The sequence below is a fragment of the Phyllobates terribilis genome, unplaced genomic scaffold, assembly GCF_046119375.1.
Source record: "Phyllobates terribilis strain yellow unplaced genomic scaffold, ASM4611937v1 Scaffold_11__3_contigs__length_659146591, whole genome shotgun sequence".
Lineage (NCBI taxonomy): Eukaryota > Metazoa > Chordata > Amphibia > Anura > Dendrobatidae > Phyllobates > Phyllobates terribilis.
Genome location: NW_027362771.1, coordinates 541580462 through 541595594, shown reverse-complemented (window position 1 = coordinate 541595594; position 15133 = coordinate 541580462). Strand labels below are relative to the sequence as shown.

Here is a 15133-nt window from a genome sequence, read left to right as displayed (position 1 = left end):
TCTCATCTGGGCATATGGATTTCATTGAAGGATCCGCTAATTAAAAGCAGCTCTTGCTTTAAGACAAACCCACCCCATCCATATATTATATGGTTAGCCATCCGTTTCCTCTACGTTGGCTTTCTAAATGTCCTCACTGAAATAAACCTAATTGCTTAAAAATCACATGGAACATATCAAGGTCTTGTTGGATCATCACCGAGTGAAATTAGCCAGGTTCTGTAAAACTTTAGCCACCAGGGTCAAGGCGCGAGCAGAAAGAGGATTAGGATGTTCAGGTGAGAGCTGAAATAGTCCTGGGGACAGAATAGCTGGGCATAGGAAACGCAAGAACAGGCAGGCGCTGACTAATCGGGAGCCCAATTCTGGTTTTCCTCGTAGGGCGACTTTTTCTTGCCAGGTGGAGAACACCGCCAAGAGCTCTTGAGGAAAATATCTGCACACAACAAACAAAAGGTCTGTCATCCAAAGGAACATGGAATAAGATATAATATATAAACAACATACTTCAGGAAGTGCAAAAAAAAAAGGGTAAGACCTCAATTTTTCAGATATTTTCCTGGTCCTCCGCTGGCTCCAGTGATGACGTGGCTTGTTGAAACCACTGAGGTCTTAGTCACGTCATTTTGAGACACTATCAATAGAGCCTGTAAACGGAGGCCAGCGGCAGACCACGACCAGACTATAGTATAGGGTGTAACTCAGGATAAGTAATGTAATGAACTCAGCCTATGTAGATTTATTATAGACATATACAATTATTGACATAATGCTATTATGAAGTGCCACATTACATTTGTGACTGCATAATGTTCTCGATGGCTTCTTCACAACTCCTCCATAAATGTCCTCGGTTCTCACGGAGTTCTTCTGGTGAACATCGCTGTGGGTCGATCTCATGACTTTCGGTTGAGGAGTAAATGTGGGCAATAAAGGGGCCTAGAGATAACATAAGTTCACATATTATTCAGGGTTGCCCACAATCTATTTGGCTAAAATTCTTGACATTATCTGTGATATTATCATTTGGCGTTTAGTAATTGTTGATGTAAGGTTAATATTATATGGCCTTAGAAGGGTTGAAAAATGTTAGAAAAAGAGCCTTTTCTTAAGCCACAAATAGTACCACATTTATCCAAAGGTAGGGAACATTTCAAGGTCACGTTGGATAATCCCTTGAGTGAAATTAGCCAGGTTCTGTAACATTTTGGCCACCAGAGTCAACCTGTTACTCAGCCTTTCTTGGCTCAGCTGTCAAACCTTGGTTCCTTCCCCCATTGTCGGAAATGTTTAAGCTAGTCTGTATCAGGTTACTTTGGTAACCCGGCAAACACCTCTGACATCTTCACTTAAGGCCTTTTAAGGTCAGCTCAGGCAGTTATGTGCTGACTGAGTATTCAGGCGTTTGCCTCATCATCCATTTCACTCAGCTATGTAATCATCTTTCCAGCAAACTCCTGCCTACTATTCATTAATCTGCAACTACTTCCTACTCCACTCCTGGTGCTATTATACTCTCAACTCTGCTTCCGACTCATCTCAGCTAATACTACTATTCCTATGTGTAATTTTTTTATGCGTTTTTTATGCAAATTTTCAGCTGCGTTTTACAGCACCAGCAAAGTCTATGAGATTCCAGAAATCTCATGCACGCAGCTTGGTTTTTATTTGATCAGTATTTTGGGCTTTGCATATTTTTTTGCAGAATAGAGCATGTAACTTCTTTCAGCGTTTTTTCAGCATTTTTTTCATCCATTGGAAGTAATGGGTGGTTAAAAACTCGCTGAAAAAATGCACCAAAAACGCAGGTGTGAGGTTTTTCAGCGTTTTTTTTTCAGCATTTCTTATGCCAAAACCAGAATGAGATTTTTTTTTCACTGAACTTTATGTACATGCATAAAAGAGACAAAAGGACAGTGAAAAAATGCACCAAGCAAAAAAGCAAGAAAAATCCTGAACAAACCTCCTGCCAAGAGATCAGGTTTTGCTGCAGAAAAAAAAATGCTGAAAAAATGCAATGTGTGAACATAGCCTAAGAGTAAGTTCAGAAGAATAGAGAAAGAGAGAGAGAGAAGCAGAAGAGGTACGGAGAGAAGAGAGGGAAATTGGGAGGGCAGGAAGATGTGGGGAAAGGGGATAGGGGTCAAAAAATGTGGAGTCAGTTATCCCCTATTAGAGCCAAATAATCAGCAGAGGATCTAAATTCCAGCCAGTAAGAAAAGTTTTATAGAAGCATTCATAGGAATTATTTATCATAGAACTGAGTTCCTCCATAAGAATCACCTCATTCATCTTAGCAAACCAGAGGGAAATAGTCGGAGTGGTATATTTTTTTCCATAGTAGAGGAATACACGCTCTGGTAGTCGAGATTAAGTGTCTCAGGATTGACTTTCTGTATATTTTTAAAGGTATGTTACAATGATGGAGAAGGACGAGAGCCGGGCTGAGGTTGGAGATGAGATATGTGATTTTTTTGTATCACTTGTTGCACTTTTTCCCAAAAAGGTGAGAGTAGCCTACATGACCAAAAATATGTGACAGGGCACCCCCCTCCTTGCCACATCTCTAACACATGGGGCTTGCTTCTGGGAAGATCAAATGTAGGCGAGTAAGGACCCTGTACCATCAAGAAAGTAATTTCTATCCAGCTTCATAGAAGTGGGAGAAGATAGAGCATTTGTGCGTTAAGGTAAAAATATGCCTTCGCTGATCCTTTGACAGAGTGAGAACCAGATCACTCTCCCATTGGATCTGAAAATGGGTGTTAGGTTGGTCACGGTGGCTCAATCAGCAGAGAGTATGAGAAGGACAACATATGCCACAAGGGACCTGTGTCTGAGCATGCTATTTCGAATGCTGTCTTGTTAGTATTGTAGAACGGCCTAGGAGGGAGAGAGAGGAGAAAGTGGGAAAGCTGAGCGACTCTCCAGATTCCTAGTGGGGAGGAGGTTTTCCCTAAAAGGCAAAGGCTCAGTATGTTCAGCTCCAAAGTGGGATACTCTAAAACAACCACTATTTAGCCAGTAGCCAAAAACCTCATCCTCCAAGCCCCAAGGAAAAAGCATATTGCCCAGGATAGGATACATTGAGGAGGATTGCGGGAAGATTTGAGAACGGACCATGGGGTGAGACCCCCCCCCCATGAATCGCTCCCGTGTGCATGATTTGCGACTGTTTGACAGCTTTAATACATATGAGGAATGCTTGTTTCTTTCGCATTCCTCACATGTATTAAAGCTGTCAAACAGTCGCAAATCATGCACACGGGAGTGATTCAAACATATCACCGAGTATGCTGAAGATACTCAGTACTCGCATGAATATACTCGCCGAAGGGGTTGACTGAACATACTTGCTCATCACTAGTTACAACTTATTAAATGACTTTTCAGAGATTTTTGGACTACTTAAATCTTTCTGGACCTTTGACGATTATCCCATTTCTGCAGATATGATGAATGAGAATTATAGTTTTTTTTTATGATTTATGAACTCTTGCAAATCTGTTTACGCACCAAGAGTCTCTTGAAGATACGCTATGCTTGTCCCACCATTTTCATATATTCTTCAATAGCCTTTGTCAAAATAGTGTTTTTCCCTTGCTTTCCTTTTAATTCCTTTAACCGCCTTCCCTTTACTTTTTCCACCCACTCCTTCTCCCTACCTCATTTCTCACCCTTTTTCTTTTTCCATCATTCTCATCTTGTTCTACACCACACTAATTTATTATCTAGGTGGTTGCTCTAGATTTCGAGATATCCATATTGTATTCTCCACAAGATATTTTGTTTAAAACTACTGTTATTTTGTCTTTTTATGACTTTCAGTATTATGTTTTATTACTTGTTATTTGTTATGCACTGAGTTATATGAGTTATTCTGTGACAAAACTGAATGTGTTTGTTGTACATACATTTTTCCATTAGACTGATGAAGATCAATCTATAGACCAAAATGTCTAATGCATTTTTGGATTGCTATCACAAAATAAAAATCATCTTTTTTGAATCACAAGCGAGTGCCGAGTTTATATTTTTCAACTTATTATATTACTTTTGAGACATTTTTGGACAACTTAAACCTTTTTCAACCTTTCATTATTGTCTCTTTCCTTCAGATAAGATGAAAAAAAATTATAATTTTTTTTCTATGATTTATGAACTCTTAGAAATCTGTTTACGCACCAAGAGTCTCTTGAAGATACGTTTGTCCCACAATTTTCATATATTCTTCAATAGCCTTTGTGAGAATAGTGTTTTCACGGAATATTAATGAATCTTGGACATCATAACGAGAAATCTCAGCTAGGCCAAGGTCCACAAGGAACTCCTAGAGGAAAATAGCAAAAAATAAGAGAAATAGTTAAAAATGTATAAAAATGAAATGATCTTAAATGCCAAATGTCATTCTTGTCTCACCTTGGCTTGGCCGGTGCTCTGGAGAACATATATCAGTGACCTTCCGAGCTCTTCTTTTTCACGAGCACTCAGAATAGGCTCCATTGCTCTGCTGAGCTTCAGATATCTCCAAGTTAGGTACTCTGCAAACTCCTTATATTGCACCAAGGGGAGAACACAAAGCTTTGTGTACCTGCCTCGTACTCTCAATGTCAAATCTCCACCAAGAGGCACCCATCTCTCCACTCCCTCCTTCATTCCTTCTAATGCCAGTGTAACAGTCCCTACTCCTGTGGCTTCTTTGCCCTCTCGAAGAAGATGAAGGGCAACATGACCTGATGAGAATGGCAAGTCCCTCAAGTTAAAGCTTTCTCCCCAGAACACAACTCCGGCTTCAGCTGCCTTACTTGAGGTCCGTCCATAAAGATTTCCATCCAGATGGACTTCACAAAAGTACCGAGCACGAGAACCAGGACCTGAATGTGGAAGACCCTTGACTTCATGGATCCAGAGATTGAGAGAAGACTCTTCACGTTGACAATTATCCTGTGTAGAGATGCCATCAATTTGAAATATGGACAAAACCAGAACTACAATGGTCTACAAATTTAAGATTTTTTTCATAATCTCATATAATGGACAGGTGTATAATACAGATGAATTTATCTTTTTGACCTGAACAGAGATATAATTGTTCTAACCTTGTCTGGTTGCACAATTCTACGGAGATTGTCAATCCATCGATCTCGTTCTTGAACTGAGGAACATCCAAAGCAACGACTACCAGAGGCTGTGATGACCTGTGAGATATAGCAATCCACTGGGTGTATTAATATGAAGTAGTATGACCTTCTTCAGGTAGGAGAATGTTCAAAAATACTGATTATAGCCATTATCAGAATTTTCCCCTCGAATTACCTCAAAGCAGAACTGCTCCCCAAGTATGCTGCTGTGCAGAGCCCTTATAATGATGTCTTTCTCATTATTCAGGTCCAGAATTTCCACACAACCCAGCGACTCGTGCGATCCATGCAGGCTCCTGTAATACATTGTATGGTCTGAAGAACGGAAATATCAGCATGCATGGTTAGTGCAGCACCCCATGGTTTTTGTGTTCCCACGATTGCCTCTGCATGTGGACATATTATTGTCTATAAAAAGTGATGCTGATAGACAACTATGGGGCCATATCATATCTCCATGTGCCTCCACATTTATATGGAGACACAAGGAGTTTTTTTTATTTTTCACGGATTCACAAAATTAAAGAATACTCTAATATATGCTGTAAAATAGAAAAATTATTTCCCTACAGGTCCACAAAACAGAGATTTAGTAATGTAACAAATATAGTTAATTACTAGCTAATTCATGCAGGAGTTAGACTGTTAATAAGGGTGTGCTAATAGGGTTTTAGGTGCACTTTTAGGGCTTGTTCACACGCTACATTTTTGCCTCGTTTTTTTTCCCCCGCTTGTTTATGCTGTGTTTTACTGTATCAGCAACATGAATAAGACTTCTGAAATCTCATGCACACGCAGCTTATCTTTTCCTTACAGATTTGAACCTTCAAAGCGTTGTTTTTTTTCAGATCTGCAGCACGTCAATTCTTTCAGCGTTTTTCACCCATTCAAATAAATGGGAGAAAATGCAAGTAAAAATGCATCAAATAAGCCTGCAAAAACGCACACAAAAATATGTCAAAAATGCATCAAAAACGTGTGTATTTTACACAGCGTTTTTCCTACCATTTTTTTTTTTTGCTGCAAGTGCTGAACGTGTGAAAATAGCCTTATGGGTCACTTACAAAGTTTATATATGGCTGGTAGGCACCAGCCTTAGAGGAAAGGTTTAATCAGAAACCAGGTTTTTGTGTTGAATTCTTGAAATCTTTTTATTTTTGGCAATGCTTTTTCCCCCCACATCACGATCTTTATTAAAAAAAAAAAAAAAACTAAATTGCTGCAATCTTCACACATGGTAGAGTTAATTTACGCTCTTACATCCTTTTTTTTTCAGGCATTCCTACATTACATACATAGTAACATAGTAACATAGTTTTTAAGGTTGAAGGAAGACTAAGTCCATCTAGTTCAACCCATAGCCTAACTTGTTGATCCAGAGGAAGGCAAGAAAAAACCATGTGGCAAACACTAAGCTCCACATTGGGGAAAAAAATTCCTTCCTGACTCCATACGACAATCAGACTAGTTCCCTGGATCAACGCCCTATCAAGGAATCTAGTATATATAACCTGTAATATTATACTTTTCAAGAAAGGCATCCAGGCCCTTCTTAAATTTTTGTAGTGAATCACTCATTACAACATCATGCGGCAGAGACTTCCATAGTCTCACTGCTCTTACAGTAAAGAATCCGCGTCTGTGATTATGATTAAACCTTCTTTCCTCCAGACGTAGAAGATGCCCCCTTGTCCCCGTCTCTGGCCTCAGAGTAATAAGATCAGTAGAAAGGTCTTTGTACTGTCCCCTCATATGTTTGTACATAGTAATAAGATCACCCCTAAGCCTTCGTTTTTCCACAGTAAATAACCCCAAGTGTAATAACCTGTCTTGGTATTGCAGACCCCCCAGTCCTCTAATAACCTTGGTCGCTCTTCTCTGCACCCTCTCTAGTTCAGCTATGTCTTTCTTATACACCGGAGACCAGAACTGTACACAGTATTCTAAGTGTGGTCGCACTAGTGACTTGTATAGAGGTAAAATTATGTTCTCCTCATGAGCATCTATGCCTCTTTTAATGCATCCCATTATTTTATTTGCCTTTGCAGCAGCTGCCTGACACTGGCCACTAAACGTGAGCTTGTCGTCTACCAATACACCCAGGTCTTTTTCAGTAACAGTTTTGCCCAGTGTTTTACAATTAAGCATATAATTATACATTTTATTTCCTCTGCCCAAGTGCATTACCTTACATTTATCCCCATTAAAGCTCATTTGCCATTTATCAGCCCAAGCTTCTAGTTTACATAGATCCTCCTGTAATATAAAATTATCCTCCTCTGTATAGATTTCCCTGCAGAGTTTAGTGTCATCTGCAAATATTGAAATATTACTCTGTATGCCCCCTACAAGGTCATTAATAAATATGTTAAAAAGAAGCAGGCCCAATACTGACCCCTGTGCTACCCCACTGTTAACTGAGACCCAGTCGGAGTGTGTTCCATTAATAACCACCCTTTGTTTCCTATCACTGAGCCAATTCTTAACTCACATACATATATTTTCCCCTATCCTCATTGTTCTCATTTTATATATCAACCTTTTGTGTGGAACCGTATCAAAAGCTTTTGAAAAGTCCATATACACAACATCCACTGCATTTCCTTGGTCCAGTCCAGAACTTGTCTCCTCATAAAAACTGATCAGATTAGTTTGACAGGAATGGTCCCTCGTAAACCCATGTTGATATTGGGTCATGAGGTTATTCTTCTTCAGATACTCTAGTATAGCATCTCTTAGGAAACCCTCCAGGATTTTACCCACAGTAGAGGTTAAGCTTACTGGCCTATAATTTCCAAGTTCGGTTTTGTCCCCTATTTGAATATTGGCAGCACATTTGCTATATGCCAGTCCTGTGGTACAGACCCTGTTATTATGGAATCTTTAAAGATTAAAAATAATAGTCTATCTACGACGTTACTTAATTCCTGCAGTACTCGCGGGTGTATCCCATCCGGGCCCGGGGATTTGTCAACTTTAGTGATTTTTAGACGCCGCCATACTTCCTGCTGGGTTAAGCAAGTGACATTTAATGGAGAATTTTTGTCATCACTAATCATGTTTTCTGTCATGCGATTTTCTTGTGTAAATACTGTTGAAAAAAAATCATTTAGCATATTGGCTTTTTCCTCATCCTCATCCACCATTTCACCCAGACTATTTTTAAGGGGGCCAACACTATCATTTTTTAGTTTTTTACTATTTATGTAGTTAAAGAATATTTTGGGATTATTTTTACTTTCTCTGGCAATGAGTCTCTCTGTGTAACATACCTGGCGGCGTCCTTGCATAGTGGTCCATCTCCCACTGTGCAAGAGCGCGCACTTGATCTCCAATCCAGAATGTCTCTCTGGCTTCCCTCCATGCTGTCTGTTTGCTTCTGTGTGCTGCTGCTTAAGGGCGGCGCCCGATCACTTCCTGCTTCTTGTACCTGCTGTGGGCACACCCCTTGTGCGTCCTCAGCCTACTGCTGTCTGTCACCTGGTATTTAAACCAGCTGCTCCAATTAACCCATGCCTGAGCATTGTGTTTCATTCAGTGTGTGCTTTCACTCTGAAGGTGCCAGGTCCCGTTCTGTGTTCTCTTGTCTGCCTATCCTGGAGGCTGTATTTCCAGGCCTGTCTGAACACGCTCCTAGCCTGTTCCTCCCGCCTTCTAGGGGCCGATTACCTAGACCCGCTCCTGTATCTTGTCTGTCCTGTCTGAACACGCTCCTTGCCTGTTCGTCCCGCCTCTCTTGGGGCCGTATTCCCAGACCCGCTCCTGTATTCCGCTGCAGTGTCGGTCTCCTCCGTACACTCAGTTCCAGTCTGAACTCTCTCCTATCTTTTACCTGTTTTTTCTCTATGTCCGTTCCTTTCCTTTTTCTGCAGAGTCTGAACTCGTACCTAACTCCTGCTTGTTGTCTCTGTACTCCCGTTTGTGAGTTTGTGGTCCACTCGCTACTTCACTGCAAGTACCCTGTGGGTATCTGGCTCTGCCTTTCCCTTCCTGTCTGTTCCGTGTGAACAGAGCCCTGTCCCCCCTGCTCTGCCTTGCTCACCGCTCCGGCGGTTCTAGCCTGCTCTGCCTTGCTCGCTGCTCCGGCAGCCTTGCTCCGCTCTGACCCTTTTGCTCACTGCTCCGGCAGCCTTGCTCCGCTCTGACCCTTTTGCTCACTGCTCCGGCAGCCTTGCTCCGCTCTGACCCTTTTGCTCACTGCTCCGGCAGTCTCGCTCCGCTCTTATCCTTTTGCTCACTGCTCCGGCAGTCTTGCTCTACTCTTGCTCACCGCTCCAGGCGGCCTTGTCCTGCTCTACTCTTGCTCACCGCTCCAGGCGGCCTCGTCCTGCTCTACTCTTGCTCACCGCTCCAGGCGGCCTCGTCTTGCTCTACTCTTGCTCACCGCTCCAGGCGGTCTCGTCCTGCTCTGCCCTTGCTCACCGCTCCAGGCGGTCTCGTCCTGCTCTGCTCTTGCTCACCGCTCCAGGCGGTCTCGTCCTGCCCTGCTCTTGCTCACCGCTCCGGGCGGTCTCGTCCTGCCCTGCTCTCGCTCACCTCTCTGGGCGGCCTCACTCTGCTGTGTTTGTCCGCCACATCTGCGGTTCTGTTCCAGAGTCCCAGTGTGTACTGGGTCCTATCCCGCCTGTGTTCCTACCTGCTAGTGCCTTCCTGTCTGCACTCTAGCCGTGCTTGCCTGTACCCCCCTGCCTGCATACCCGCCTGCCTGCATACCAGTCGTGCCTGCCTATTCCCACCAGTCTGTGTGCCAGCCTAACCAGTCTGTTCCTGTATTCCCCTGTGTGGGTCGACAGCCGTGTCCGGGGTCTGTCCTGGAGTAACACCTGGTCCCTCTGCTCGGTTCCTCCTTGGTGCACTGGCGTCGTATGCCGTCGTGCGACCCTGGTCGGATCGGGTGAATACCTAGTTACGCCCCTCCAGGCATTCACTCTCCGGCACGGTCCAGTGGAATCACACGCACATGCCGCTCAGCCCGGGCATGTGCATTACAGCATGCTCAGGCCATGGTTCCCGTTGAGCCGCACGGCCTTCGCTCTCTGAGACATTTTCCAGTGAATACGTGCATTAAAAATAAATAAAAATTTTTTTTTTTCTTTAGCTGAGTTCCAGGCGAAGTACGCACCCGTCCAGATGGATCTTTCTGCACTCGTTCCTGCGGATCCGCCACAGTACTTTGGGGATCCAAAACAAAGTCGTGCATTTGTGGAGCAATACATGCTACACTTCAAGGCCTACCCTCTCTATTTTCCTTCCGATTGGGCTAAAGTGGCCTTTATGATTGACTACCTAGCGGGTGATGCCTTGAAATGGGTCACCCCCCTATGGGAAGCATGGGATCCTGTCGTCCTTGACCTGCAGGCCTTCCTGGTGGCATTTCGTATGGTCTTCGAGGACCCTAACCCTGAAGCCCCTGCTGAAGCTTCGCTTCCCAATATCCCGGAGCAGCCCCGATGGGTAATGTGTGTGGGTAGCGCACTAGTCCTCCTACCCGAAGAAACTACTGCCCACCCAGAATCCACACAGGATGACTACGCTCTCCGGAATACTTCTCACAACCTCAAGAGGCAGTCCAGACGTGCTAGACGTAGAGACAAGCCGTCACGCCAGGGTCTGTCCTCCCTGAGACCTCCTGACCCCAACCTTGAAGTCCCTACTGAAGCTTCATCTCCCTGTATCCCGGAGAAGCCCCAACGGGTAATGTGTGTGGGTAGTGCACCAGTTCTCCTGCCCGAAGAGACTACTGCCCATCCAGACTCCACACAGGAGAACTTCCTGCACCCGGCATCAGATGCTTCACCCACTTTAACCAGTGTGCATGTCCAAGGATGCTCCGAAGCTGTGATTACCTCCGAGTCTGTGCACCTCTACTACTTGGCGGAGGACCCCCTGTTGCCTCCTGAATCCTCCGGGATACCACTCGATGACAAATGGAGAGAGACTTCTCTACACCCGGTACTCGATACTTTGTCCGCTCCGTCCTGTGAGCCTGACAATGGGTACCCCAAAGTGGTAGTTACCCCCGAGTCTCTACATCCCTCTGACCAGGCGGAGGACCTCCAGTTGTCTCCAGAACACTTCGGGGTGCTACCTGGTAGCGAAAGGACAGAGACTCTCCTATACTCTGTACCTGATACCTCGCTCGCTTCGTCCAGTGAGTCCAACCTAGTGTACTCCGAAGCAGAGGTTACTCCCGAGTCTCTACACCTCTCCGACCGGGCGGAGGACCTCCAGTTGTCTCCAGAACCCTTCGGGGTGCCACCTGGTGGTGAATGGACAGAGACTTTCCTATATCCTGGATCTGATACCTCGCTTGCTTCATCCAGTGAGTCCGACCTAGTGTACTCTGAAGCAGATGTTTTCTCCGAGCCTCTGCACTCTTCTGACCCGGCAGAGGACCTCCAGTTGTTTCCTGAATCCTCCGGGGTACCACCAGATAACAAAGAGACAGTGACTTTTCCTCATCCTGTACCTGATAACCCGTCTATTTCTTCCTGTGAGTTTGACAAGATGTACCTCGAAGCAGAGATTACCCCCAAGTCTCTGCTCCCCTCCAACCCGGTGGAGGACTTCCAGTTGTCTCCTGTACCCTCTGGGGTGCCACCTGAAAATATGTGGAGAGAGACTTCCTTGTGTGCTGTTCCTGGTACTCCACCCGTTTCGTCTGTTGCTGAGGATGGCTGGATAGGAGGTAGCATCCTAGCTAACCAGATGAGACCAGTTTTTCCTGTGGACAGTGGAAGTGATCTCCTTGAAGTGAAGGATTGTCCCTCGAATTCCCTGTGGAAGATTCTGGCAGGCCTGAAGAAGAGGGGGCGTAAGGGGGGGGGGTACTGTAACATACCTGGCGGCGTCCTTGCATAGTGGTCCATCTCCCACTGTGCAAGAGCGCGCACTTGATCTCCAATCCAGAATGTCTCTCTGGCTTCCCTCCATGCTGTCTGTTTGCTTCTGTGTCTGCTGCTTAAGGGCGGCGCCCGATCACTTCCTGCTTCTTGTACCTGCTGTGGGCACACCCCTTGTGCATCCTCAGCCTATTGCTGTCTGTCACCTGGTATTTAAACCAGCTGCTCCAATTAACCCATGCCTGAGCATTGTGTTTCATTCAGTGTGTGCTTTCACTCTGAATGTGCCAGGTCCCGTTCTGTGTTCTCTTGTCTGCCTATCCTGGAGGCTGTATTTCCAGGCCTGTCTGAACACGCTCCTAGCCTGTTCCTCTCGCCTTCTAGGGGCCGATTACCTAGACCCGCTCCTGTATCTTGTCTGTCCTGTCTGAACACGCTCCTTGCCTGTTCGTCCCGCCTCTCTGGGGGCCGTATTCCCAGACCCGCTCCTGTATTCCGCTGCAGTGTCGGTCTCCTCCGTACACTCAGTTCCAGTCTGAACTCTCTCCTATCTTTTACCTGTTTTTTCTCTATGTCCGTTCCTTTCCTTTTTCTGCAGAGTCTGAACTCGTACCTAACTCCTGCTTGTTGTCTCTGTACTCCCGTTTGTGAGTTTGTGGTCCACTCGCTACTTCACTGCAAGTACCCTGTGGGTATCTGGCTCTGCCTTTCCCTTCCTGTCTGTTCCGTGTGAACAGAGCCCTGTCCCCCCTGCTCTGCCTTGCTCACCGCTCCGGCGGTTCTAGCCTGCTCTGCCTTGCTCGCTGCTCTGGCAGCCTTGCTCCGCTCTGACCCTTTTGCTCGCTGCTCCGGCAGCCTTGCTCCGCTCTGACCCTTTTGCTCGCTGCTCCGGCAGCCTTGCTCCGCTCTGACCCTTTTGCTCGCTGCTCCGGCAGCCTTGCTCCGCTCTGACCCTTTTGCTCACTGCTCCGGCAGTCTCGCTCCGCTCTTATCCTTTTGCTCACTGCTCCGGCAGTCTTGCTCTACTCTTGCTCACCGCTCCAGGCGGCCTCGTCCTGCTCTACTCTTGCTCACCGCTCCAGGCTGCCTCGTCCTGCTCTACTCTTGCTCACCGCTCCAGGCGGCCTCGTCCTGCTCTACTCTTGCTCACCGCTCCAGGCGGTCTCGTCCTGCTCTGCCCTTGCTCACCGCTCCAGGCGGTCTCGTCCTGCTCTGCTCTTGCTCACCGCTCCAGGCGGTCTCGTCCTGCTCTGCTCTTGCTCACCGCTCCAGGCGGTCTCGTCCTGCTCTGCTCTTGCTCACCGCTCCAGGCGGTCTCGTCCTGCTCTGCTCTTGCTCACCGCTCCAGGCGGTCTCGTCCTGCTCTGCTCTTGCTCACCGCTCCAGGCGGTCTCGTCCTGCTCTTGCTCACCGCTCCAGGTGGTCTCGTCCTGCTCTGCTCTTGCTCACCGCTCCAGGTGGTCTCGTCCTGCTCTGCTCTTGCTCACCACTCCAGGCGGTCTCGTCCTGCTCTGCTCTTGCTCACCGCTCCAGGCGGTCTCGTCCTGCTCTGCTCTTGCTCACCGCTCCAGGCGGTCTCGTCCTGCTCTGCTCTTGCTCACCGCTCCATGCGGCCTCGTCCTCCTCTGCTCTTGCTCACCGCTCCAGGCGGTCTCGTCCTGCCCTGCTCTTGCTCACCGCTGCGGGCGGTCTCGTCCTGCCCTGCTCTTGCTCACCGCTCCGGGCGGTCTCGTCCTGCCCTGCTCTCGCTCACCTCTCTGGGCGGCCTCACTCTGCTGTGTTTGTCCGCCACATCTGTGGTTGTGTTCCAGAGTCCCAGTGTGTACTGGGTCCTTTCCCGCCTGTGTTCCTACCTGCTAGTGCCTTCCTGTCTGCACTCTAGCCGTGCTTGCCTGTACCCCCCTGCCTGCATACCCGCCTGCCTGCATATCAGTCGTGCCTGCCTATTCCCACCAGTCTGTGTGCCAGCCTAACCAGTCTGTTCCTGTATTCCCCTGTGTGGGTCGACAGCCGTGTCCGGGGTCTGTCCTAGAGTAGCACCTGGTCCCTCTGCTCGGTTCCTCCTTGGTGCACTGGCGTCGTATGCCGTCGTGCGACCCTGGTCGGATCGGGTGAATACCTAGTTACGCCCCTCCAGGCATTCACTCTCCGGCACGGTCCAGTGGAATCACACGCACACGCCGCTCAGCCCGGGCGTGTGCATTACACTCTGCCTCAATCTTTGCTGCCTTGATTTGGTTTTTACAGAATTTATTTAATTTTCTGCATTTATTTAATGCCTCATCACTACCTGCTTGCTTTAGTTATCTAAATGCTTTTTTTTGTCACTTATTGCGCCCCTTACAGCTTTATTTAGCCATAGTGGTTTCCTCCTATTTCTAGCATGTTTATTCCCATAGGGCATATATTGTGCACAGGTCCTATTCAGGATGCTGATAAATGGCTCCCATTTGCTTTGTGTAGCTTTATGTCTCAGGATATCGTCCCAGTTTATTGCACTAAGATCATCTCTCAACCGTTGGAAATTTGCCTTCCTGAAGTTTAGTGTCCTTGTAACCCCTCTACTATACATCTTATTAAAGAATACATGAAAACTTATTATTTTGTGATCACTATTTCCCAAGTGACCCCTTACTCGTATATTTGATATGCGGTCTGGCCTGTTGGTTAATATTAGGTCTAGCAGTGCCCCCCTTCTTGTTGGGTCCTGAACCAGTTGTGAAAGGTAATTGTCTCTCATAGTTGTCAAAAACCTATTACCTTTGCTTGAACTACAGGTTTCTGTTCCCCAATGTATTTCAGGGTAGTTGAAGTCCCCCATAATAATGACTTCTCCTTGAGTCGCTGCTTCATCTATTTGCTTTATGAGGATATTCTCCGCTGCTTCCATTATTTTTGGAGACTTATAACAAACCCCTATCAGTAATTTATTATTTTTTCCCCTTCTCCTTATCTCCACCCACAGGGACTCTACATTTTCATTAGATTCACATATATTCTCATGCAAGATGGGTTTTAAGGATGATTTTACATATAAACACCCCCCCCCGCTTGTTTGTACGGACATTTCTGAACAGACTATAGCCCTGTAAATTAACTGCCCAGTCATGGCTCTCATCCAGCCATGTCTCAGATATCCCCACCATTCCA

General features: G+C 46.3%; 1 protein-coding gene across 2 annotated transcripts in view; it reads right to left on the bottom strand.

Annotated features, from left to right (window-relative positions):
• RASAL3 (RAS protein activator like 3) overlaps nucleotides 1-15133 on the bottom strand; it is a 70908-nt gene that overhangs the window by 16179 nt on the left and 39596 nt on the right. The window contains exons 6-12 of one of the 2 annotated variants that reach the window (XM_073653891.1): nucleotides 5317-5437; nucleotides 5100-5198; nucleotides 4806-4944; nucleotides 4420-4733; nucleotides 4186-4330; nucleotides 795-939; nucleotides 200-436 (exon numbers count right to left, since the gene is read on the bottom strand). In XM_073653891.1, coding sequence (XP_073509992.1) covers nucleotides 200-436; nucleotides 795-939; nucleotides 4186-4330; nucleotides 4420-4733; nucleotides 4806-4944; nucleotides 5100-5198; nucleotides 5317-5437 — 1200 coding nt within the window. Of the gene's footprint in view, nucleotides 1-199; nucleotides 437-794; nucleotides 940-4185; nucleotides 4331-4419; nucleotides 4945-5099; nucleotides 5199-5316; nucleotides 5438-15133 lie in introns of both variants that reach the window. The other variant, XM_073653890.1, reaches the window with a different exon arrangement.